At 37.3% G+C, this 27,283-nt stretch overlaps 1 protein-coding gene across 4 annotated transcripts in view; it reads right to left on the bottom strand.

The window, feature by feature from the left end:
- PPP3CA (protein phosphatase 3 catalytic subunit alpha) overlaps positions 1-27,283 on the bottom strand; it is a 386,217-nt gene that overhangs the window by 28,397 nt on the left and 330,537 nt on the right. For all 4 annotated transcript variants that reach the window (XM_078148623.1, XM_020988294.2, XM_078148622.1 and 1 more), the window contains 2 exons: positions 9,699-9,824; positions 6,086-6,160 (listed from right to left, as the gene is read on the bottom strand). In XM_078148623.1, the coding sequence (XP_078004749.1) occupies positions 6,086-6,160; positions 9,699-9,824 (201 nt within the window). The remainder of the gene's footprint in view (positions 1-6,085; positions 6,161-9,698; positions 9,825-27,283) is intronic.

Here is a 27,283-nt window from a genome sequence, read left to right as displayed (position 1 = left end):
CTTGATGAAGAAACTAAGGCCCCAAGAAAAGTTAAGTGACTTCCTAGGGCTACACACACTTGCCTTTATACTTTAGTAGTTGTAAATGGCTGGGCTGACATTTGAATATCCTTTTAACTATGTCTCACAGGAGGTGGGAGAGAAAGGGAGGAATGAAGAAGTAGAGAGACACTTGTGAAATTATCATATTATTATCCCTTCGGCATCACACTAGGGGCACAGTGGCCCCGTAATCTGGAAAAACTATGTAAAATTTTTGGCCCTTCTTCATGCCAGAGAAGTCTGAATTATTATGGCATTAAGAAGATAAAATATGTTGATATTATACAATACTATACATACATTTTATGCATTTCTGAGTTTCTAAACTTTTTTGTGTGTCATCTGTGGCTTCTGCAAATCTCTCAAAAAATTCCCGTTTGATTTCTTATGCCGACCTGCAATATATCAAAACTGAGATGGGGAGCATTGCGATGTGGAAGGGATAGCTTTAGTTTATTGCTTCTCGGCCCCAAAAGGCTAAGATAAAGAGAAATTACTCTAGGTCTAACACCTTAACATGGTTCTCTGTTTTAAAATTATGCAATTACTTTCTTTCTTTTTTTTTTTTTATAATTTAACTTTGTCTCATATGCCTTTTCCACAATACTTACTGAATACGAGAAACTCATGTTGCATATTCCAAATAAAAGGTACTATTTATATACAGTTCATCCCAAAAATCTTAATGAAGTTGTAAGCTTTCATAGTTTAAATTTCATCAAAGACACTGTTTCATCTTTCAACTACCCTTTTTGTGTGTGTGTGTGTGTGTGTGTGTGTGTGTGAGGCAGTTGGGTTTAAGTGACTTTGACCAGGGTCACACAGCTAGTAAATGTCAAGTGTCTGGTCTGAGTTCAAATTTGAACTCAGGTCCTCCTGAGACCAAGACCAGTGCTCTATCCACTGTGCCACCTAGCTGCCCTTTTAACTACCTTTCTTGAGCACTCTCATTTCTTCATATCTATTGCCAGACAGTTAGAAAGAATGGGGCATACAGTTGTATGATGCAGATTTTTTTTTTAATTTTCAGAAAATGTTGGGAAGAATCATTTGACATTTTTGAAAATCATATTATTGCTTATACAATTCAATATGATGACATTTTTTCCTAGTCAGTTAAATGTCACACTAATATTATTGATATATTTTAACCAAACCCTGGATCAAATTGAAAAATACTGCTGCTGTGTTTTGGAACTAATCGTCAATCAAAGACCTGTTCTATTAAGCTAACTCTAACTTTGTTAAATATGATACCATGTTCTCATCAACCAGGCCTGAATATTTTCTACTCTTGTTGTGTTTCATTATCATTTGATGCTTCTCTACATAGAAAAGCTATTTTTTTTCTGATGCATTGAATTAACTCTCAATGATAACCATTCTCCTTCATCCCCAATTTGCCAGTTATCACTGGGCAACCATTATTTTTCAGTGCTGAGAATCAGCAACATGGAATGGTGATTTGCCTGGTGATCTGGGTGATCAATTACAGAAACTAGCATTTCCTAGTTCTCAGGGCACCATGCTGGTAACAAAGGAGAACTTTCTAGCTTAATTTACTTTCTTTCTGTTTGGATGTTTACAACTCATAAAGTAGAAAATGGTGGCTGGGGTGCAGAAAAATAATTCTAAACCGTTTTAGGTGATTTGTTATGTTCATGACCCAGAATGACCCCTGCAAATAGCAAAGGTTATCAAAAAGCTGTCCCCCAGGTTTACCAAATATTTGTCATGAGAAATAAAGCAATTTGCTGTAGCAAAGAAAATTATTGGACAGCGTTGACACCTATTTCTGAAGGACTAACACAGTTTCATTTTATTCCCACTAATAACTATTACAGTCCCTTCCAGTTTTATGTCTAAAAAAATGAGAGACAGAGAGAGAGGGACAGAGGGAGAGAGAAAGAGAGAGAGAGAAGGAAGGAAGGAAGGAAGGAAGGAAGGAAGGAAGGAAGGAAGGAAGGAAGGAAAGGAAGGAAGGAAGGAAGGAAGGAAGGAAGAAAGGAAGGAAAGAAGGAAGGAAGGAAGGAAGGAAGGAGGGAAGGAAGGAGGAAGGAAGAAAGAAAGGAAGGAAGGAAGGAAGGAAGGAAGGAAGGAAGAAAGGAAGGAAGAAAAAGAAAGAAAGAAAAAAGAAAGACAAGGAAAGAAAGAAAGAAAGACAAGGAAAGAAAGAAAGAAAGACAAGGAAGGAGAGAAGGAAGTGGAGAGAGGGAGAGGGAGAAAATCATGGGTTCATTGATTAGTTTTGTAAAATATTTAAAAATTCAAATTAGATCATGGAAACCCATTTTATTGGTGTTTATAATTTAGAATTTGCTGCAGGATCAAAACCTGCTCTGATTCCAGGTGGAATGTTAACATCCTCATTGGCAAGCAAAGGTAAAGATTAAAACAAACAATAGGATGGGAACAGTTCTACAGTGTGTTTGCTTTTTTAGATGAAACCACAGCAAGGCATATTAAACTTTGGGGTTTATTAGTTCTAGTGTGTTTTTTTTCCTTTAATTTGATTGCATGATTTCTGTTATTTCAAAGTCTCTCACGTAAGCCTGGGCTGCCAAGTTCTGGAGCACCAGAGAGAAGCATCATTGGCCACAGCATAGCTCAGGTCAAGAATTCTAAGACCTGAAAGAAGTTAGTGGGTTTGAAAAAAAAATCACCTTTCAAGTAAGAAATATTTCTTTTTTTTTTCTTTTTTAGGCAATTGGGGTTAAGTGACTTGCCCTTGGTCAACACAGCTAATAAGTGTCAAGTGCTTGGTGTGAGGTCACATTTGAACTCGGGTCCTCCTGACTTCAGGGCCGGTGCTCTATCCACTGCGCCACATAGCTGCCCCAAGAAAACGTGACTCATAGGATTATGGTGTCTGCCTTTAGTTTTCAAATGCTCTCTGCCATCAAATACTTCATCCACTGGGGCAATGGACAAAAAAGGATACTTTGCCATGCTATTAATTTGATATTTAGTAAGGTTTTTTTTTTCTTTCCTTTAGGTTCACTCACTAATCCCTGGTATCTAGTAAGTCTCATCACTAATGAGGATTAATAGCTAAATGAGGTATATTTACTTAGATTTAAACTTTCCTCCAAATGTTTTAGTTATTAAGAACCAGAAATTGAAACCAGAATATCTTTATATTTTACGAACTCAAAAACAGAAACATGCAACAGAGGATAAATATAAATTAGATACTGAAGAGAGATTCATTAGTAATACTGTAAAAGTTCCCAAACATAAAGATTAAGGGATTTGTCTCAATTTAATTGAAACATGAAAGAAAATTAACTTCATAAAGGAAAAATTGAATGATCAAGGGAATGTCTCTTTCAATAGGCAAGAAACTCATCAGAGGAGACTGATTGGTATTGTTTGAATGCTACCATATGATGACAAGAATTTGGGTGGGCTAGAAATTTTAATTGATAAAATGGATTCTATTTTTTTTTTTAAAAAGAATACTGTAAAAATTGGCAAGGTCTTAAGAATGAAGGAATTAATAGCACAGTGGATAGAGTACCAGTCCTGGAATCAGGAGGACTTGAGTTCAAATCTGACCTCAGGATTCTGGGTAAGTCACTTAACCCCAATTGCCAAAAAAAAAAAAAAAGAATGAAGGAATTAAATGAATCCCTTCCTTTTACATGGAAATTAATAATCAAAATTTACTCCATGTAGCCCCTATAGCCCTCTACCTTACCCGTCTGTGGCCCTTGCCAATCTCACTCTACTTTCCTTATTCCTGTATCCCTCCTCTTTCTAGCCTGAGCTTATGGTGTGTGGGAGATGAGTGTGTGGGAGAAAAGCCATAAAAAGAAGAGAAAAAAAGGATGGAATGGCTGTAAAACCAATTTAATTTTAAAACTGTCTGAGAAGGATATTCTAGTTACATGCGCAAGAGTGCATTTTTACATCAACACACCTGGGGTATAAAGATATGCTTCTTTCTGTGTGTCTTTGAGGAAAGACAATAGGGAGACCACAGTTTGGTGTCACAATTCAGAAGAGAAAGGAAGGAGTCTCTTTTGTTTGACTCTTATACATTTTTTTTTAAAAAGACTATCCCAATTTATTCAATATAATTGTTCCTTCCCTTAAGAATTTGTTCATCCCTGTCACCCTCATCTTCAAATATTTAACTCACCAAGAAACTTAAACCCTCTTTGATTTCTATCATAAAATGTGTTTCTTCCCCAAAGACAGTAAAGCGGAATAATGGTCAGAGTTGGAGAACCTGCAACTTCAAGGCCACGTGGAGTCTCAGATTCAGTCAAAGGGCTGCACTTGAGGACCTAGAGGGCCACTAGTAAGGTTTACTACATGCCAGGCACTGTGCTATGTGCTTTACAAATATTACCTCCTTTAATCATCACAATAACCGTGGGAGGGAGGTGCTAGTATTATCCTCATTTTGCAGATGAGGAAACTGAGGCAAACAGAGGTTAAGCGACTTGGCCAGGGTCACTAAGTAAAATAAGCAATGAGTTAGGAATTGGATATCACTTTAATCCTCTGTAAAGTGAGGGAATCTCACCAGGACTGAGGAATTTGTTTCTTAAATATTTTGATAACTCTATCTAAACATAACTGATTTCCTTTGTCATTCTATGCGTTTAATTTTATTCATTTAAAAGCATTATAATGGTAATGGATCTAGGACATAAAAATAAGGTTAAGAATTCCTGCTTTATTGTTTTTGTTGTTTGTCCTTCATTCTTGAAGAGGACCATGACATGAGGAAGGTGATGCTATGACATACAAGTGAATTGGATTTAAGTGAGGTAGGGCTGTGCAAAGTCACCAGCCTCACTCTTTCCTCCAGAGCCATTTAGGTCCAGTGGCAGGATATAGATCAGGATGACTGGAGATGGCCCTGGATGCGGTGGGACACCTTGGCCTTTTTAATCTAAGGTCTTTAACATGTCTCAGTTTGCTGAGGCAGTGCCCCTGCTTTAAATGCTATAAGCAACAGATAAGTCACTCATATTCAAAATGATGAAGTCCCAGGTCTGAACCCTAAAATTTCTCAGGTACTTTGGGAGAACCTTTTGAGCACCCAGAGGTTGCTTCTTTTCCTATCTGTCTCTGTTCTTCTATCCCTCTCTCAAGAAAATTTTTTTTCTTTTGAGGATAACTATTATAGTATTCCGTAGTAAAGAAAAATAAAATATTAAGAATTTAATTGTTGACAAAGAAGGCTACTTTCCAAATTTGCTGGCCTACCATTTAAAAGCAGGAAGTGTAAAAGATAATAAATGAAAATTTTAGAGATTAAAATAAGTCATCACAATATAGAACATTCAGATTTGCAAAGTACTTTACAAATATGATCTCATTTTACCTTTGCATCAACTGCTGGAGGAAGGTTCTATTATTATCTCCAATATATAGATGAAGAAACTGACCTAGAGAGAGTTTTAGTGCCTGAAATCAAATTTGAACTTAGGTCTTTCAGACCCCAGTCCATCACTCTAGCCACTGTACCACCTAGTATGACTGTTCCCAACACAGAGCCAAAACACAGTTCAAAAGTAAATTATTTAACCTCATGAGCTCCAAGTAAAATGCTTATTACTGTGTTTTCTTTTAAATAACCTTTCCCAAGATAATGTAGAAATACTTTCAAATTTAATCTCAAAGTATCAACTGAGCTATTAATTGACAAAAGTGTATCTTTGATTAGAAAAGTAAGATATAATTATCTAGTGCCAACTGACAGTAGTTTTTATCAATAAAATATAATACATTACAAATACAGTTAAATATAACAAATGAAACATCTATAAAATGGGAAAACTTAGTAAAAGGTTTTTATTTTTTGTATCTAAAAAAAATTGAGAGTAGGATAGAGGGATGGAGTTTCATGCACCCTTTCCAGATCTTATATATATTAACTCTGCTAGAACCTATTAGGGTCCCTGTCATGCTCAAGACAATCTCAGAACCTATACAGAATCCATACCCCAAGAATCTGTCTCATGGGCAGCAAAATTCTAAAACACCTCGCAGGCACATTCTAGAAATGAAGGCTCCAATGTCTTACCATCAAATCCATCTTCTTCGGACCCCAGTTCATCATCTGAGCAGATGTTCAGCACATTTACCAGCATCTCTGTCACTGAGAAGGTAAACAAAAAGAAGACCTGATTTATTTTTCTTACTCTAAGTTTAAAATTACTTTGCAATTATTGCACTGATAAAGAATAACAATTATCTGGGGTTTATTTTTCTTTTCTCCTTCGAAATGGCTTTCTACAAAACAAGAATAAGAAAATTCACAGCATTTTATGTGGCTTCATTTATATATTGGCCAAATCACATCCATAAACAAAATATGATGCTAACATTGAATAGCTATTAGTTGTAGAAATGCAAGATTCATAGCCTTGCAGAGTTAGAAGTGACCATATAATCAAACCCTTAGCCAACTAAGAATATCCTCTAAAACATTACTGACAAAGGACCATCCTGCCTCTCCTTGAAAATGTACACTGAGAGGGAGTCTGGCACCTTGCAAGGTCTACTTTTAGATAACTCAAACTATGAGAAATTTTTTTGTAAATCAACTAAAAATTTGCCCACAAGTTCCACCTCTTGCTCCTAATTTTGCCCTCAGGGGCCAGGAAGAACTTGCTTAATTTCTCTTTTCCACAGCAATCCCCCAAGTCCTCTTGTTTCCAGGCTAACAGTCCCTATTTCTTTCCCTGACTTCTTCTCATGATGTGATATCATCATCTTGATCACTATCTTCTGACTACATTTTTAAAATGTATTGGAAGGTATGAGATTTCTCCTGATTGGATGTTTTTAAGCAGAGGCTGGATAATAACTTGTGAGCAGTGTCATTGAGGGGATTCTTGGTAAAATAAGGGTTGGGATACATGCTATAATTCTCAAACCTCTGTATTATTTATTATTAGCAACTGTATATATTAACAAATATCTATTTTTTTCTCTTCTTCCCATTTCTTCTCCCCCACTAAACAAAAAAGAAAGAGTAAAACAAAATTGCTGTAACAAATACACAGTCAAGAAAAAAAATCCCTGAAATCATTTCTTTATCACTTCTTGTGGTGAAATTGTAGTCCATTAGATTAAGATAGCACAATTTCCTCCAGCATTCTCTAATTGATAGGCTCCCTCACTAGGTTTGAATTGTTTGTCACTAAAAAAAAAATGTCATAAATACTTTTGTCCATATAGTTCCTTTTCCTCTTTCTTTGATCACTTTGAGATACAGGCCTAGTAGTAGTATACTTGGGTCAAAGGGTAATGAATTTGGAGTCATGCTTCTAAATTGTTTTCCAGAATAGCTAGACCAGACCAATTCATAATACCACCAAGAGTGCATTAAAGTGTCTCTTTTCCCACAGCTAAAATTTGTGATTTTCTTTTCCCGTCATCTTTGCAAATCTGATGGGCATAAAGTGGAACATCTGAGTTTCTTTAATTTGCATTTATCTAATTATTAGGGATTTGAAGCATTTTCTCATAAGGCTGTTGATTCCTTGACTTTCTTCCTCTGAAAACTAAAGCTAGCTGGTCAATCTTACTATCACTTTACAGCATATGATTTTACTACTTACAATGATTTTACAGTATATGATTTTAGGACCTATCTAATAATTTAACACAACACATGTATATATGATATAATAGGTGTACACATGTGAAATTTACATATGTAATATTTAAAAAACATATATGGTTTTTAAAGACATAAAAAACTGTCCTATAAAATGTACCATTCTCTTTTATTTTATTTCCCAACCATTTTAACTTTATGATTGCCACGTATTAATACAATGCTATAATATCTGGACTAACTACATTATAAAATCCTATATAACAGACATCAAACCTCATACCTCATTCATATCCCCTATTCATTTAATAGAGTGTTGGATATACTGTAAATAATCAGTAAGCTGACTGACTTAAAGAAAATAATTTTAGAGAACATTATTTTTTAAAGCAAATGAAGATAGCAAATGAAAATCACATTTGATTAAAAGATCAGATCTAAATCCAAGAACTTGACTTGAAAAATAATTTTTAAAAGTGAGACTGCTGCCGTTACTACAGAATACTCTTATGCGATGAGAAATGTATCTAATATTTAAACTCTGGATACCCCAAAGCTATTTCAAGTTCTCTGACTGGGACACAATAGTTTGAGAGACAACTTATCAATATGTCCTGCTTTAAAAGCAGAAGTCCAAGGGTAAACTGTAAGATCACTATTATGTATTAAAAGTGAAAATTCTTTACTTCTTGTCTGTGGAGTCAACATCATAAACCTTGTTTGTGAACATGAGGTTGACTCTTGGCTATTGAATACTAATACTAGTAGTGGCCCAAACTTTTTTTTTTTAAATGATAAGCAGCAATTAGGTCAGAAAGATTTATGCATTTAATTCAAGCATGCCATATCTTTTACAACTGCATATGATGCATTACCATCCAGTCTCAGTAGAGAGATTAAATCAAGTTTCTCATCATGCTGGAAATATGTGTTATATATAACTAAGATGTGGATTCATTTAATTTTGATAACTTAAGTATTGGTGTTGGTGAACAATTTAAAACTAGAGTAGAGAAGCTACTGGGACAGCATGATTTGAATTTTCATTGAGGGAGTGTAAGGATGGGATGAGGAGGGGTGCACAAAATGAATATGGTCTGCAAGAAGGATTTTCTAAGTGCTTTTTATAATCCATTTTTATGGATTTAACTGTGCTATTGGAAGAAGCCCCTTACATAACTCATGTTGTGTCACTTATACAGGTGTCCCAAGAGTCTGAGTGCAGTTTTAAGCCTAAGGTTTTAGGGACATACTGTATTTGTGCTCTCATTTAGGAAGGGAGTAGGAGTAAGGATAGATTTACAGTGAGCACAAAATTATGGCCCTTCTTCTCTTTAGATCATTGCTTTTGTACTATCAACCTCAGGTCTCACTAACCTTACATAGAATTCTCACAGGTATGCTACGGGCCAGTTGGAATGGGGATCATTAGTGACTGTAAAGGGCCGAATGTGGCCTAAAAATATTGTCTTAAAAAAAAAAAGGTTGATGTCTTGCCATCAATATTACAATATTCTTCCTAGATGGAAGCAATCAGGAACAGATCCCTGTTTTCCGGGGTTTTGAAATGCATTAATGCTCATTTTAATTCTAATGGAAATGTCTGTGTCTTAAATCTCTACTACCAGAATGCTAACATGCAGACTGTTATTGCTACTGTTATTAAAAACAAAACTAATTAAACAGTGAGGGCTCCTAGTTTCCCTTTTTTATTTGAACTTGTCTGAAATGATTGCACAAAAGAACACTGTAAAAAGATGTCCACCCTGGATTTTGGAAAAAATAAAAAAACAAAAGCTAGCTATATTTCTGTTACCTTATTTCAAGGTGATCTTAGTGATTCTCTAAATTTCCTCCTTTCTTTTCAGTCTTCTGTGCCTCCCCTTCCCTCTAACTCAATGACTGCATCATGCTACAGGTAGCTCAACACTTTTCTCTTTGTCCTGTCGAGTGCCCAGGTAAAATGATGCTATGAGCACTTAGGTCTCTTTTACGTGCTTGGCAGTGAGATATGATGGTTTCCCATTGTGGTCCCTTTTACCACTTTACTCTAACTTCTCACTTAATCTACCTTTTTCTCCAACAAATGGCAAGGACCAGGTAAAGACATCCATGAAGTTTGGAAGCCAGTAAGGATGAGGAGAGCAGTTGAATTGTCTGATGTTCATAACATTGTTCTCATACTTCAATACTGCAGCTGAAAGATAATCAAGAAAAGGAAAAATATTCATAACAGAATTTTTCTCTCGGGGGTTTCAGAAAATGCAACTGCTATGTCCAAATTCCACATCAAGGCAAATATTTTAATAAGCAGTGGATGTTTACATAATTATGGGCATACTCCAGGCACTGTGATACGTGATACACACTTTGTAGCCGGAATGAACACAAACTGTAAGGCAGAAAACTCTGAAACCTGTTTATATACATAGGTCATCAAATATGTCAGAAGTTGAATAAAACTCTTCAATCCACAAATGTTAGCTTGTACACAATATCTAGAAAAAAATTCCTAGGTAAACAGTTTTGGTTGAAAAAGCTTAAAACCTCTCCAAGTACATAAATTAGCAATTTTACATTCCCCCCCCAGAAGCTGCACTGTTCAATCAGAACATATACTGTCTATAGCAAAAGTTACAAGGTTGTTTCCATGACTAATAATATGAAGTGTTGTGATTGATTCCTATTGTATATACTTACTAGAAAATGTTCCCATCTTCATATTCTGACATGACAGTAGCTATGTAGCGTGGCAGAGAAAAGAGCCAACCTCCCTGCCCTCCCGCTAGCTCTGCTATATCTGGGCTTTCTGTAGCAGCCTATGCCAATGCACAGGATTACAGAGTATTAGAGTGGGTCAAATTTTTGTTTTTTTGCAAAATAATCTAACCTCCCCTCAATATACAAATGTCTTTTATGACATTCTGGTTGATAGACCACTTAATCATTCAATCGACAACCAGCAGGTACATTTATAAAAGATATCTGCTATGTGCTAGGAATCGGTGACACAAATGTAAAGTTGAGGCTGTCTCTGCTCTTAAGGACCTTTCATTCTATTAGGGCAGGGGTTCTTAATTTTTCTTGTGTCCTGGACTTCTTTGGCAATCTGGCGAATCTTAGCAACTCCATCTCAGAATAATGATTTAATGGCATAAAATAAAATATGTATGATTACAAAGGAAATTGATTACATTGAAATAGTTACCAAAATATTTTTTAAAAGGTTCAATTATCCTGGGTTAAGATCGCCTATATAAGGGAGATTAACTGTGCTCACAAACAAGGCAATACAGGCTATTTACAAAAATAGGTGAGTTACAGGGAGAGCTGCATTAACAACTGGGAGCATTAGGCATCACTGTTTTAGTACCCCAACTACCAGAGAACTCAGCACCCAATGGGACAGATTTAATACTGCTGGACAAGGCTCATGATTGGAAATCTTTCATTTTGTGGATATCCACCTCCTTGTAACTTCTATCCGCTGTTCTGTCTTTTGGAGCAATATTGAATGTCCACCTATTGCCATATCTTCGATGCCCATGTTAGCCCTCTAAATATTAGAAGTCAACCGTCATCTTCTTACTTTATAAAGGTCCCCAATTTCCTCAAGTGTTCTTTTTCTGATAGGTTGACCCACCACAGTAATTTTCTAGCTCTGGGTATTCTCTAGTTATCCATGTCTTTCTTAGAGTGAAACACCCAGAATTTAGCATAATAGTTTGATCATAGTCTGTAGGCTACCTAGGAAAGGATTGTCCCATTTTTGACTTTGCATCCCCAGTCTCTACCTAGTACCTTGCCTTACACACAGTACTTGCTGAATTGAACCAAATTCAGTGCCATCAACTGTCCATGATGGTCTGTTAATGCAGCTTGAGACAGTGTTGGCTTTTTAAAAGTCAGCTACAGCCAAGATGGCAGCATGAAAGCAGTGACTTGCTTGAGCTGTCCCCCAAGCCCCTCCAAATACCCATAAAAAATGGCTCTAAATAAATTCTAAAGCAGCAGAACCCACAAAAAGTCAGGGTAAAACAAATTTCCTGCCCAAGACAGCCTGGATTGTTGATCGGGAAGGCTTATTGAACCGGGCTGGGAGCAGAGCACAGTGCGGCGTGGGCACGCAGACCACAGCAAACCTGGAGCAGGCCTCAAAGGAATGAATCATGGCAGCTGTGGCAGTTTCCAGACTCCTTAATCCACGAACACCAAAGACAACTTAGAAGGTCAATGAGAAAAGTCTGTTTTTGCAGTGAGAGAAGAGCTAGGTCAGAGCCAGTTCCAGAGCACAGAGCACAGGTGCCGGGGTGGTGTCTGTGTCCTGAGCTTTGGGCCCACAGACTGAGGGGGAATCAAGTGGCTGATCAGAGAGGGATTGCAGGGATCTCTTTGCCAGTGCTGAGGCAGGAATGCCTTGTTTTGCCCGTGCTTGGATCTGGGTCACAGTTCTGGGTGGCGGTCCTAGAGTGAGGAGGAGTGCTGGCGTGGAGGAGCTTGTAGTGGTAGCGGAGAGGAACCCCTCCTCACAGTTCCAAGAGAGAAAAGCCTGCTTGTGGCTGGTCACTCAAAGACCAGAGCACAGGCCAGGAAAAGAGTAAACACCTCGCCCCTTATCATACCACCTTGGAAGAACTGAAAATTTACAGGTCCCTACAAGTATCTCTTAAAACAGCTATACAAACCTCCTCCAAAGCTTGGGACAGTACATTCTCCACATTGGAAGCATACTTTTACCTTAACAAAGAGTTTAAAACTCAAGTAATTGGCCGGGATCATGAGCAAACCTCGCAAAAAGAGTCAGACTATATTATCTTACTTTGGTGACAAAGAAGATCAAAACATACAACCAGAAGAAGACAACAAAGTCAAAGCTCCTACATCCAAAGCCTCCAAGAAAAATATGAATCAGTCCCAGGCCTTGGAAGAGCTCAAAAGGGATTTTGAGAAGCAAGTAAGGAAGTAGAGGAAAAACTGAAGAGTGATGCAAGAAAATCAAAAAAAAGTCAACAGCCTGCTAAAGGAGACCCAAAAAAATACTGAAGAAAATAACACCTTAAAAAATAGCCTAACCCAAATGGCAAAAGAGGTCCAAAAAGCCAATGAGGAGAAGAATGCCCTAAAAAGCAAAATTGGCCAAATGGAAAAGGAAGTCCAAAAGCTTACTGAAGAAAATACTTCCTTAAAAATTAGAATAGAGCAATTGGAAGATAGTGACTTTATGAGAAATCAAGACACAGTAGAACAAATCCAAAAGAATGAAAAATTAGAAAACAATGTGAAATATCTCATTGGAAAAACAACTGACCTGGAAAATAGATCCAGGAGAGAGAATTTAAAAATTATTGGACTATCTGAAAGCCATGATCAAAAAAAGAGCCTAGACATCATCTTTCAAGAAATTATCAAGGAAAACTGCCCTGATATTTTAGAACCAGAGGGCAAAATAGAAATTGAAAGAATCCACAATCTCCCCTGAAAGAGATCCCCAAAGGAAAACTCCTAGGAATATTGTAGCCAAATTCCAGAGTTCCCAGGTCAAGGAGAAAATATTGCAAGCAGCCAGAAAGAAACAATTCAAGTATTGTGGAAACACAATCAGGATAACACAAGATTTAGCAGCTTCTACATTAAGGGACCGCAGGGCATGGAATATAATATTCCGGAGGGCAAAGGAGATAGGATTACAACCAAGAATCACCTACCCAGCAAAACTGAGTATAATCCTTCAGGGGAAAAAATGGTCATTCAGTGAAATAGAGGACTTTCAAGCATTCTTGATGAAAAGACCAGAGCTGAATAGAAAATTTGACTTTCAAATACAAGACTCAAGTGGAACATGAAGAGGTAAACAGGAAAGAGAAATCATAAGAGACTTATTAAGGCTGAACTGTTTACATTCCTGCATGGAAAGATGATATTTATAACTCATGAGACCTTTGTCAGTATTAGGGTAGTGGAGGGGAAAATAATGTATGTATGTAGATAGATATAGATAGATAGATAGAGGGCACAGGGTGAGTTGAAGATGAAGGGGTGATATCTGGAGAATAAAATTAAGGGTGAGAGAGGATTATACTAGGAGAAGGAGAAAGGGAGAGGTAGAATGGGGTACATTATCTCACAAAAACAGACAAGAAAAGGTTCTTACAGTGGAGGGGAAACAGGGGAAGGTGAGAGGAAATGAGGGAATCTTATTCACATAGGATTTGGCTTAAGGAGGGAATAACATACACATTCAATTGGGTATGGAAATCTGTCTTACCCTACAGGAAAATAGGGAGGAAGGGGACAAGAGAGCAGGGGATGATAGAGAGAAGGGCAGATTGTGGGAGGGGTAATCAGAAGGAAGTACTTGTGAGGAGGGACAGGGTCAAAAGAAAGAATAGAATAAATGAGGGGGGGCAGGATAGGATTAAGGGAAATAGAGTTAGTTTTGCACAACATGTCTACTATGGAAGTGTTTTGCATAGCTACACATGTATGGCCTGTTGAGTTGCTTGCCTTTTCAATGAGGGTGGGTGGGAGAAAATTTGGAACCCAAAGTTTTAAAAACACATGTTTAAAAAAAATGTTTCCACATGCAACTGGGAAATAAGAAATACAGGAAATGAGGTACAGAAATCTATCTTGCCCTACAGGAAAACAGAAGGGGAAGGGGATAAGAGAAGGGCAGGGAGAGATAGAAGGGAGGTCAGACTAGGGGAAGGGGTATTCAGAATGCATGCCATCTTGGGGTGGGGGAGGGGCAAGATGGGGTGAAAATATGGAATTCAAAATCTTGTGGTAAAAATAAATAAATTCATATACCAAAAATAAATAAATAAGTAAAAATAAAAGGCAAAAAAAAAAAGGTCAGCTACATCACACAACCATTAGTAAGCTTGTGGTCAATTAACACTGTGCTGGAAAACAGAATGATACCTGCCTATAGTCATATGTTATTTACTATAAAGTCAGAAGAGGGGCAATGGAGCCAATTAGTATGTAACTAGCATACCCCTGTGCAGCCACATACCCAAAGCTCCATGAGGGTGCTATAGCCAGAGAGCCCCAAAGACCAGGCTTGGAGGAGAGTTGTCCTCTAACTATCATACCCATATACGATGGAATCCCAGAGAGGAATTACAAGTTATATCCCTGCTTGTTACTTCATTTCGCCTAATGATATACTTATGTATTACAAAAACAAAACAAAACACTCTCCCCAACCCCCACATAAATCAAAATCATCTTCTATCATTATGAGTATATTTTTTCAGTTTGCGATGGAAAAAAGGCAATGTAGCCCTTAGCTACCCTTGGTATCACACTAACATCTGTTCCACATAAAACTAATTCTATTTTTGAACACCAGGTACTCACAACAGCAGCTTTACCTTTTATCTTTGGGAATATTTTTCATGCATGTTAACTACTCTTTGTGAAAAGTAATATCTCTTTCATGTCTCCTCTATGTTTTATTAGCTCGAGGTTGGTAAAGAAAGGGAAGGAAAAATAGGTGTGGTTTGGAGGAGAGGAGATTCGTGGTGTAATGAAAGATATATTGGAAAAGTAAGGGAAAAAAACTTATGAATTCTTGTTTTCTTATCTTGATTTGTCATTTGAGCATTTAACATGACCAAAAGTAAATGCTGAGAAATGTGGAAGTATAGAAAATGTTTAAATAAAATGGGAAAAGAAAACATACTTTCCTATGAAAGTATACAGAGACATAATAGGTCAGTACAATAGTGGTACTTTATAGTTTTTTAGTTGAAAGCAAATTTTTAAATTTAAGAAAATAGCAATAGCACACACATATGTATTTACTATTTAATCACAACACTTACATTAAGAAATATACCATATTTGTGGGGAAAGGGGGATGGCACCAAGGTGCACTGATTCATCTATTATCCTACAACAAAGAACAATAGAATGGGAACCGGGTTCTGGGTTCTAATTCTGTTTTAGCTCTGCCACTTACTAGCTGTGTGGCTTTGATCAAGGGAAGCAGCCTGTCTTCGAGCCTCTGTTTTCAAATCCATAAAACGTGGGGAGTGAATTAGATGACATCGAAGATTCTTTGTGACTTAGGTGATATCGTCAAAAGACAGCTAGGTCAAAGGATCCTCTAGTCACATGAGAGAACACTGGAGTTTTCATTCTATACCTAAAATTTCCCTCATATTTTCAAAAGAATAACATTTATATACAACTCTTTTTTTCCACCTCCTGCCCCACCCCTTCAGAAACATTATTTTTACACATGCCATAATGGAAAGAACACTGGATTTACAAAGTACTTGCCCTTGGTGCGTACTGATCGGTATGAATATGGGCAAGTTAAGGCCTCTTGGTCTTATTTTCCTCACCTAAAAATGATGAATCTGGGACTCAACTTCTAAGATTCCTTCTACCTTTAAATTTGTGGCCTTATCATCTATAGTCACAAATTTGAAATGTCATCTCCTTGTAATATATAAGCTATTTAGATAAAAACCAAACATCCCCACCAAAAGTCACGAAATTCACAGTTCAACTTTATGCCTCACCTCCCACATCACCACCCATACCACCTGTCATTGACTGGCATTACCCAAATCAGTTACAGCTTTAACAGTGTACTATTATCTGAAATGCATGAAAAGCATTCATCCTTAGTGGGATGTAAGCATGACACACTCAGTTATCCAAGGCTACCTCCTCCACGTACAGTTCTGAGAAAGAGAGGAAAAATCCCCACTAAAAGACTTTATTCAGTCCCTTATATGGTCTGTAGACCAAAATCACCATGGGTCAGCCTTTTCAGAGTTCTGCTAATAGATAGCACATATGGTATTACATTACTCTTTTACACAGAGAAGACAAAGGAACAAGAAGTCAATACTATTTCAGCTCCATATGTAGGTGTGAAAAAATATTGAAGGGAATTTGGTTTGGTCTAAAGAGTACTGGACTGGAAGGTATTTATCCCAGTTGAACCATGGTAGAACTTTGGATAAATCTTAATTATTCTCAGCTTTATTTATATCTGAGATATCTTTCCCCTGCAATGTGACCATGTCTGCTGCTTAATGATCTTTTCATTTTAATGGCCCCCCTCTCAATCTTCATCCTTCTTCACTTCTGCAACATTTGTCACTATTGACCACCATTTCCTCCTGCCTAATCTCTCCTCTTTGGATGGTTGTGACACATTCTTTTTTCTCCTTCTCTCTATTGATCTACATCTTCTCACTCTTCTTGGCTGGAATATCATCAATGTGATGCCTGATGGCAGACCCAAAGGTCTGTCCTGTGGCCTTTTCTCTAGTTCTTCTAAATTCTCTACCTTGGTGATCCCATTAGATTCCAAGGCTCCAATTATCATTTTTATGCAGATGATTCCCAAATCTATATATCCAATCCATGGTTCTTTTAAGTTCCCATCTCACACCAATTACCTATGGGTTGTTTCAAACTGGATAACTTTGTGTGCATATCAAGATCAACATGTCCAAAACAAAACTAACTCTTCCCTCCTTCGAACCTTCAGGTCCCTCCTCCTTCTAAACTTCCCTATGACTCTTAAGGCATCACCATCCTTTTGGTGACTCAAATTCAGAAACTTGCTGTCATTTTTAATCCTTATTGTTAATCAAGCCAAATATCAAATTAGTTGCCAGATCTTATCATTTATATCTGCATAACATCTCATATATTTCCCCCTCTTCTCACACAATCACAGTCCAGTCTAGGTCCTTATGAATTCTTACCTAGCTTCCTAATTGTTTTCCTGACTCAAGCCCCTCCTAACTTCAATTCATCCTCCATGTAGCCACCAAAGTGATTTTCCTAAAGGCTGGATGTCACCATGTCATCCCCCTCATCAATAAAACCTAAGGGCTTCCTATTACCCCTGGGACAAATTATAAACTCTTTCACTTACTCCTCTTTATAGTTCTTCACAACCTGGTTCCTTCCTACTTTTTCAGCCTACTTACTAATAGCTAGCATCTATATACCATTTTGAGATTTCCAAAGCACTTTGTGTAGGTTATCTCACTTGCTTTTCTTACAATCCAGTGCAGTAACTATTGTTATTAATCCTCATTTTACAGATGAGGAAATAATCTGAAAAAGGCCAGGGTAAAATAGCTAATAAATGCCTGGGAAAGAATTTGAACTCAGCTCTTCTTGACTTTTAGTCCAATACTCTATCCATCTAGCTGCCTTGATTTACATGTTACTCTCCTCTTCTATCTACAATCCAGTGATACTGAGTGAGGACTGTGTGAGGACTCTTCATTTTCCCTCTCTGTTCTTTTGCATTGGCTGGCCACCATTCCTGGAATGCTCTTCCACAATATATATGGCTGTCTCCTGGAATTGCTAGTGTCCTCAAAGACTCTGGTCATCATGAGATCTTTCCTTGTTCCATCCAAGCTGCTGGTTCCTTCCCCTCTAAAGTTATCAATATGTTATTAATATTGCATAATAATCTATCTTTCTATCTATCTATGTATCTGTGTATCTATCTATGTATCTGTGTATCTATCTATCTATCTATCTATCTATCTATCTATCTATCTATCTATCATCTATCTATCTATCATCTATATCTATCTATCTATCCATCTATCTATCCATCCACTGTGCCACCTAACTGCCTCTAACAGTTAGAGTTAGTTAACTCTATCACCCACACCTAAGAAGGTGAGCTCAGAATGTCAAAGGAGAACAATACTGAGAGAAAATTCCTTGTTATAAGAGTCTATCACAACATGGTCCATACCGATTGCCTGATACCTCACACAATAGTGTGCTCAGCCGATTCTGACTGGATTTTCCTAGGCAAAAGGGCTATTCAGTGTAGTGCTCCCAGCACACCTTGGTGTTGGAAACTATGCAAAGCATTTTAAACATTTATGGTCAGGGGATCTTGTACCAAAGGTTTAATTCACGATTCACATTTTCTTTCATAGTTGTATCCTACCAGACACAAAGAGAGTTGGGAGACTAAAAAGCTATAAATACCTATACAAATATGCCTTTTCCTCACACTTCCTCCAGGCTTCCTCAAAGTGGCAGCAAAAAAAAAAAATGGTGAGGCATCCCTAAACAGGGCAAGTGCCAAAATAGTCTTGATCCATTCAGATTTAGTGGAATGAAATTTTATTTCTTTGAAATAGGAATGAAATGCTGTTTCTTTCATACTTTGCCATTGGCTGATGCCCAAACAAAGATGCCAGGAGTAATATATTATTGTGACACGGGTAAGCTACCACAGAAGAGGATTTGATGCTTTGGGGAATAAAACAATGGGGATATTCATGTGTCTAAGACTGTTGTGGGTATAATATAAAGACTCATGATGTCCTTTGGCAGCTCTTTTAAATGATGGTTGCACACATGTATGGGTTCTTTGTCTGGAAGAGTGTGCGTGTGCATGTGTGTGTGTGTGTATTTAATTGGTAGTTTTCTATAGTTTTTTCTTTTTAATTGCAAGAGGCATTCTGGAAGGCAAGCTACTAGAATTACTAAATATCTTTTCTGTAGGTAAGAATCATCTCATTTATTTTGTTATTTGTACAGCGTAGAACAGTGCTCAGCAGATAGTAGATACTCAATAAATCTTGTAAATTGATAGTTACAATCACATCTGAAGTTAACAGATAATTTGGTAACAAAGATACGAGTTGTCATTTAGTCATTTCAGTGGTGTTTAATTCTTTGTTATTCCATTTGGGATCTTCTTGGCAAAGATACTAGAGTGTTTGCTATTTCCTTTTCCAGCTCATTTTACAGATGAGGAACCTGAAGTAAACAGGGTTAAGTGACTCACACAGGGTCACAGCAACCAAGTGTCTGAGGCCAGATTTGAACTCAGGTCCTCCTGACTCCAGGTCCAGCCTTCTATCCATTGCGCCACCTAGCTGTTCTAGAACTTCACTATGGGAAGACATAGGATGACTTGAGTTTGAATCTTGCTTCAGGCACAGTGGTGTGGTCCTTGACAAATCATTTAAACTGTCAGCTTTAGCCTCCCCATTTATAAAATAGGAGGAACAATAGTACTTTCCTCATAGTAACCCTCCCCTTTTTTGAAATTTAGTATTTTATTTTTCCCTCATTACATGGAAAAATATTTTTAACATTAGTTTTGAAAATTGAGTTCCAAATTCTCTCCCTCCCTCCTCACCCCATAGCAGTCCTTAAGGTGCTTTTTAGATGCTAACTGTTAATATCAGGGCTTACAGTATCTGGCATAATGTTAGGTGCTCAATAAATGCTTGTTGACTCATCTATAAACTTTAATCAACATGAAATATTGTATTATTTATAGACTCAGATTTAGGTACACTGAATTTTCTTGAGATCATCAGATCATAGCAGTGTATTTCTCAAATTTATTGTATCATGATGGGTTCTTGGCAGACTTTCCTGCCTCCAGTCCCTCCTTGTTCCAAATAATTGTTCATACTACTGCTAGACCATTCATCCTTATACAAAAACCTGGTCATACCACTTTTTGGATCAAAACCCTATAATGGGTCTCCCCTGGCTAAAGAATACAGTTGAAAATATTTGGCCTGAAATTCAGGGTCTTCCATAATCTAATGCCACCTTACTTTTCCTGGCTTAACTCACATTGCTCTCAGGCATATACTTCAGCCAAATTATCCACCTTCCCTGTGTGTGCTGTGCTTTCATATCTCCTTGGCTTTATTCAATGTTCTTTATACTCACAGAATGTTCTCTCTTCCCCTCTGCGTGGTGGAGAGCTTCCCATTTTTTGAAGCCCAACTCAGATGTTAACCCTATAGTGGACAAAGACTCCTCTCCAACCCCCCTAGAATTCATGTGGCATTTTGTTTGTACCCATCATGAATTAATTTCTATTAATGTGTATGCAACTTATGTATTCCTCTACTAGATTATAAACAACATGAATGCAGGAATCATGTTTTATCTAAACCTTGCATTTCCCTCATTCCCAGAATATACTACAGGTGCTAATCACTTTGTTGTATTTGAATCTTACTCCTACTCATTTGGGAGTGGCTCTGCAGATGGTCAGACTTCTAGAATTATCATGTGAAGGTGACGATAGACTGAGATAAAGGAAATAGGAAACTTCCATGGGAACAAAACAGAAATCTACTGCACCCATAGGGCATTGAAAAGTCTAATAGTTTAAGAGTTGACTAGCACAGGACAACAGACTCTACATTTTATGGCTCACCCTTCCAGCCATCCTCACCCATGTACTCTCTGGTCCAATTATACTTTTTTTTTTAAACACTAGGGGTGATAGGGTATTAAGGGTAGCAACAGAAGGCCACATAATTAGTACTGTACTGAATTAATTTCATGCACCAGCTACACATAAAAATAGAAATATGGTATCTGGTTAGATGAATGTTATTCAGAAATTATTTGCCTAGAATTTAAGCTATTCCAGGATCAAAGATTTGGAAGAGACTTCAGATATCAAGTCCAATTGGAACCTGTCCAAGAATCCTTTCTACAATACACCTGACCAGTATTCCTCTAGCCTTTGCATGAAGACCTCCAATCAGAGGGCTGCTACCTTCCAAGGGAGCACATTCCACTTTTGCTCAGGAGCTTTTCTTTAATGATTAGGAAGTTTTCCTCTTATCCTTAAGTTTCATTACCAACTATTACGTGGCTTGTGGAAAGAGTCATGAAGTTATTACTATGATGCCACTAACTACCCTTCCTTGGCAATTTGTCTGGATGATCCACACCCCTGAGTACTTCCTACCAATTATAACACTAGCTATAACTAAACTGAGAAGAAACGCATAGGCAAATTGGCATTAAGTCAGGAGATAACCATGAAACCTGGACATCCAAGTCATTTTTAGGTTGGTGGCGTATCTGACAACTGCACTGCTGAACATATAAGGGATTCGGTGGGGCAGAGTACTTTTAATACATTTAAGTACCTAAAGAAATAGCTGTTGGGTATATGGTATTATTTTAGACATCATTACAATACATAATATCATTTTGTAATGAGGATGATGATGAGAATGATGATAACTAGTATTTATATAATACTTTGAAGTTTGCAAAATATTTTACAAATAGTCTATCATTTCAACCCTGTGAGGAAGGTGCTATGCTCATTCCCATTTTCCAGATGAGGAAACTGAGGCTGAGATAGGTTAAGTGATTTTCCCAGGGTCACACGGATAGTTAGTACCTGAGGGGGCAGGTTGAAAGGAATAAGCATGTATACCGCACTTAATACATACTAGATACTACTGTGCTAAGTATGTTAAAAAAAAATATCTCATTTGATCCTCACAACAACCCTGAGAGGTAGGTGCTATTATAGGCCTCTTTTTACAATAGAGGAAAGTGAAGAAAGAAGCAGTTAAGTGACTTGCCCAGGGTCACGCAGCTAGCTAGTCAGTGTCTGAGGGAGCATTTGATCTCAGATTCTCCCAATTCCAGCAGTCCAGCACGCTTAATAGCCATGCCAGCTGGTGTTCATACTAGTTTTCCGTAAGCACCTACTTACCTATTCAGCAAAACCCAGCATCTCTCCCTCTCATCCACAATACACCGTATATGCCTGTTTGTCTTTTAAAGCTTATCACAACCTGCTAACCACCAATCTTTTGAGCCTTATTATACATTATTTCCCTTTCTACATTCAATGCTCTGGTCAAACTGACCCTCTCTCTGTTCTTAACATATACTCCCTCTCTCATGTCCATTGCTTTGCCCTTGTATTGGTAATCCTATATGCGTGCAATACATTCCTGCCTCACATCTGCCTTATACTGTGCCTTCAAGGCATAATTTAAAAACTACTGTATGCACAAAACCTTTCCTGATTTAGCCAACTACTTCTGCTCTATGGGTAAAGCTACCTTCCTAAATTTTTAACTATTTTATCTTCATTTTCTATTTATTTTATTTCTCTTTATTCTCTCTCCCTCCCTCACTCTCTTTCTCTCTGTCTCCCCACCACTGGAATGTACGATCCTAGAGAGTAAGAATTGCCTCATTCTTTATATTTGGAGGTCAAGTGTCTATAACAGCGCATGGCATAGAGGAGCTTAATAAAAGACTGTTGAAGTGAATGGAATGGAATTGTAAATCTAGGTGGGATTAGATACTAACTAAATTCCCATCTTGCTCTAAAGCCTATGATCCTCCATACACATGCAGACAATATGCAGGTCACCTAGAACTGTGAACAATCTCATGAATGAAAGGGATAGAGAAAGCTCTCTGTGACCATCTTTAAGCTGCTATCAAGTGAAAAAAAACACATGGTAATCCTAGCTCTCCATTGATTAACTGTTGGTATAAGCAACCCAACCTTAGCCTCAAAAAAATGTAACTGGAGCAACTGTACCTAGGCATTAGGTACTTTTAAAAACATTGATATCATTTTGTAATGTCATAATGTTTTTTTTTTTACTTTGAAAACTATTTTAGAAATCCAGTCCTAGGTTGTAACATGCACTGGATTTTTAAATGAGATCTCCAAAACAGCTTAGGCACCGAGTTGTCATTAACTCAATAAATATATTCAATGTGAAGATAATGTCTTTACAATACACACACACACACACACACACACACACACACACACACACACACACACATTTCCAGAAAAAGAAAGTGAACCTTATGCAGGTCTCTGCTATTAAAACATTGAGTGCAGCAAATATCACTCCACTGATTTACGCTTTATCTTCAATGCCTTTTGCAGTTTTACTAATTTGTACATATCTAAGATAGTGCCACTTTCAGGTAGTGACTGTTTTGTTAACAGAACTGAGCAGAAATAAAGATAGTTGTTAAAGAAATGATACTAAAGTAGCTGATAGATAAAAGACACTTATTCAGTGTAAAAATGAATAAAATGTCTTCTCACCCAGTATCTATTTATATATGACTGACATGAGGACTTTAAGTTTGAAAGCTGGAAAATATTGATATCCAGAAGAGTTTAGGGACTATGGAACAAATGTATATTGTCAAATTCTGTCTTGGATGGGAGTAGTGTAGATTTTGGTTTTTCATCATGAGATAAGAGATAAGTCACAAAAGAAATCACTTCACAAAAGAGAACCTGCTTTGGAGCAAATTTTTGGTTAAGACCAGGTCTTCAAGGGTCAAGCCCAAACCTCTAAGTAGGTCTGAAAAAAAAAAGTCTTCAGAGCTGGTTCACAGGAAGATAGCAGACTGCACCTTCACCTGCTGTTTGAAAGAGGTGATTGGAGGAAAAGCTTCGATGTTTGGAAAAGCCAACTAGAGGTAAGATGGCTCCATCTTGCCCTTTCCTGGAACTGTCATCTTCTGTCTAAATGGGGGGAAACCCATAAAAGCCCAGCCAAGCGAGTCCACTTGGAAAAGCTCTGCAGTTCCCAGGCTCAGGGTTTTGTTTTGAATAAAGGAACTTAATACTTGTTTGGCAGCTCAGAACAGGAGTCACATGAGCATAATAGGCAATAGAGAAGCAGCTTCACCCATCAGTGATTTTGGGGGCAGAATATACCTGCTGGGGACAAACAATATCATGGATCAGATCTGTGGGTTGCCCCAGGAACATGTGCCTCTATACTGTAGTTTTATAAGTCTTTGTCTGCTTTCCTCTTCAAACACTGTGTGCATTGATGGGGAACTATATTCCTGGTTTGGGGTAGAGCATTATACTTTAATTACTTTTGCTTTGATTCTATTTAGTAAATACTTCTGAGTAAGAGTTATTGATGACAACCTGGTTGATTTTTAAATGGGAAAAATACCACTAGAGATAAGAACGACAATTGTGAATAATAAGAGAATATTAGTTTATCAAGGTTTTGCCTAGAACATTGAGACTGAGATCTAGCAAGGAGTCCACCCCTCCTGGGAACCCTCGACCTGCCAAGGTGAAGTGTGAGTGGGGTGAGAGACCTAATCCTAAGCTAAAGGAAAGAGAATCAGGGACTTGAGTGCTATTTCCATACCAGTGCTATACATATTTCAGCTAATCTAATTCTTAAAGCTCCATTGAAGCCAGAAAGCCCTTTTTCTTAATATGTATCCTAAGCAGTATTCATTCTTTCAGTGCTTAGAAAGCTAAAAAACAAACCCAAGCAAAACAAAAACCACCCACTGAACTCCAGAGTTGGAAGAGTCCTGATGCCTCCTCACACTCCCCCTTCCCAAGTAAACAGTATACCCAACAAATGGTTATTTTCTCTCTGCCTGAAGACTTATAAATGGGAACACAAAGCCTAGTCTGCTTTTGGACTACACCCATTGTAAGGAACATTTCTTTATATTAAGTCTAAATTTGCACCTCTAACTTCTGGCTTCTAATATTGTCCTCTAGGGCAAGGTAGAATAAGTTTAATCCTTTGTCCAAGTGATCTCCCCTTCAAATACTTAAACAGAGCTATCATATTGCCCCTGTCAAATCTTTTGTAAGCTAAATATTCCTACTTTCTCAAACTGATCCTTGTATAGCATGGTGTTCATTCCCTTCACCAATCCAATTACTCTACCCTAGCCATGTTTGTTTGTTTTTAAAACTGTGCCTCCCAGAACTGAACTCAGTACTCCTGATGTGGTCTCAGCAGGGTATAACTTAGTAAGGCTATCACCTCCTTTCTCCTGGCTACCATTTCTCTATTAATACAATTGAAGATGGCATGAGATTTTCTGGCTGACACGTCACACTGTTAACTTACACTAAGCCAACAGTTCACTGAAATCCTCCTGTATTTTTATATGAACCTTAGTCTAGCCATAATCTCCCCATTCTCTACTTATGCACTTGAATTTTTGAGTTTAGTTATCCATTTTGAATTCAATCTTATTAGATTTAACTGATTTCTGGCCTGTTGGGATTTTATTCCCCAAGATTTCTGGGTTCGTGTTCCCCAAGATTTGAGGAGTATTTCACTGATACATTGATTTAAAAAAAATGTTGAACAAAATAAAGCCAAGAAGAGACCCTCAGAGACACTCTACTAGAGGCATCTCATCAGACAGACACTACTACATTATTTGGTTCTGATCATTTAACCAGATATGAAACCTCCTGTTTAATCATCCAGTCTATATTTTTCCATCTTTTCTACAAGGATATCATGGGAAATTTGATCAAGTGCCTGGCTGAAATCCAGGTATCAACTCATTAATTTTTCAGTCAAACACACACACATGCCAATGTATTTCAGGAGTCCAAACAATCAATGCTTAGTTGAGTTAAGAGTCAAAGGATTAATGGGATGATTGGGATATAAAATCTCAATGGGTGATTTCTTTTTTCATCCTCCTTTCCACCAATTAATATTTAAAAAGAAAGCAAGTTGAGTACAGGATTGAAACTAAGACTGTTTAGAAAGAAGCCTCCAGCAGTGTTCCTGACCCACTCTGATAGTGCAGCTGGATAAACAGAAACTGAAAAACGCTGGTGCTTTTGGGGATAGTTTTTAAAAGGGGAGAAATGAATTATTTATTTTAGGATAACCTAAAAGCTACTCTAACTTACACTGTATTAATAATTTATATATTTGAATATGCTGCACTGAAGGATAATTTTAAAGAAACAAATAATACTTAATTTCAAAGGCTTCTTTTCCTCTTATGAAAGCTAGGTACAATCACCTGAAAAGCCACTTGAAAAATAAAAGAATGAGCCACATAATAGCTCAATGAATATGCCACTCCAAAGTCTTTCTTACATAACACTATTTAGCAAAAATGAAATGAAATATTATGTGCAAACTACTGAGACTGAAGGATGGGAAACATTTCACATTAATAGTATTTTATTGAGTAGCAAATGCTTAAAAAAAAATCGTACCAAGCTATATCACTCAAGATGAAAAAGAAAAAGGCAATTACCAGCTTAGAACAAATGAATATGCCATATTATATATTTTAGGAGCAAAAAACTTTGGAAAAGGCATTTTGCTGAAAAACCTTGTTACCCTCCGAGGTTATGATCAAATTGAACCATTCCTCTGGAGTTTCAAATATCTATTTCTACTTGTCATCTTTCTGTATTCAAAGGAATTACTATGAATGGCGTGGCTCCTTGGTTCCACTTAGCTCTTTCAAATCTCCAAGGAAAGAATTTTCACATATCCTGGTAGTATGTGTCTCAAAAATGGACTAGATTTTTTTCCTTGGAAAAAACCTTATTTTTTCTCTATTTCCTTTGGTTCTAGCCCTCATAGAGATAGGTAACTGGTCAGTATCCTTCTTTTTAGCACCTCTTAAGAAATTCAAGTGCAGATGACCACTTAAACTTAAGGCATCCTTCTGGAATGTTGTGGAGTGTGTTTTTCTATTGATGATGCCTATATCTCTCCAACAATTTGTTCATGGAAACTTGATCTGTGGTCATTCAGTATATGCCACATAATCAAATATTTAAAGAATTTGCACATTTAAGTATTCTTTCCTCAAAAAAGATGATTTAGGATAGAATTATTAAAGGTATTTGGGGGTACTTTGAGTCACTCTATACTTAATCACTGTAAAGATCAATTTGGTCTGATTGAAGGGCAGAAAAGTTCAGTGGAGGAAAGTCTAGCCCATGGATTGGCTCTAGCCCTTGGCTTAATTTCATCTAGTCTATAAAGTTATTACCAAGAAGTGATCCCACTCATGTATGTAATTGCAAAATCATAATAAGGCAAT

Source organism: Phascolarctos cinereus, unplaced genomic scaffold, assembly GCF_003287225.1.
Source record: "Phascolarctos cinereus isolate Bilbo 61053 unplaced genomic scaffold, phaCin_HiC Scaffold_9;HRSCAF=440, whole genome shotgun sequence".
Classification (NCBI taxonomy): Eukaryota; Metazoa; Chordata; class Mammalia; order Diprotodontia; family Phascolarctidae; genus Phascolarctos; species Phascolarctos cinereus.
This window is presented reverse-complemented; position numbering and strand designations above follow the sequence as displayed.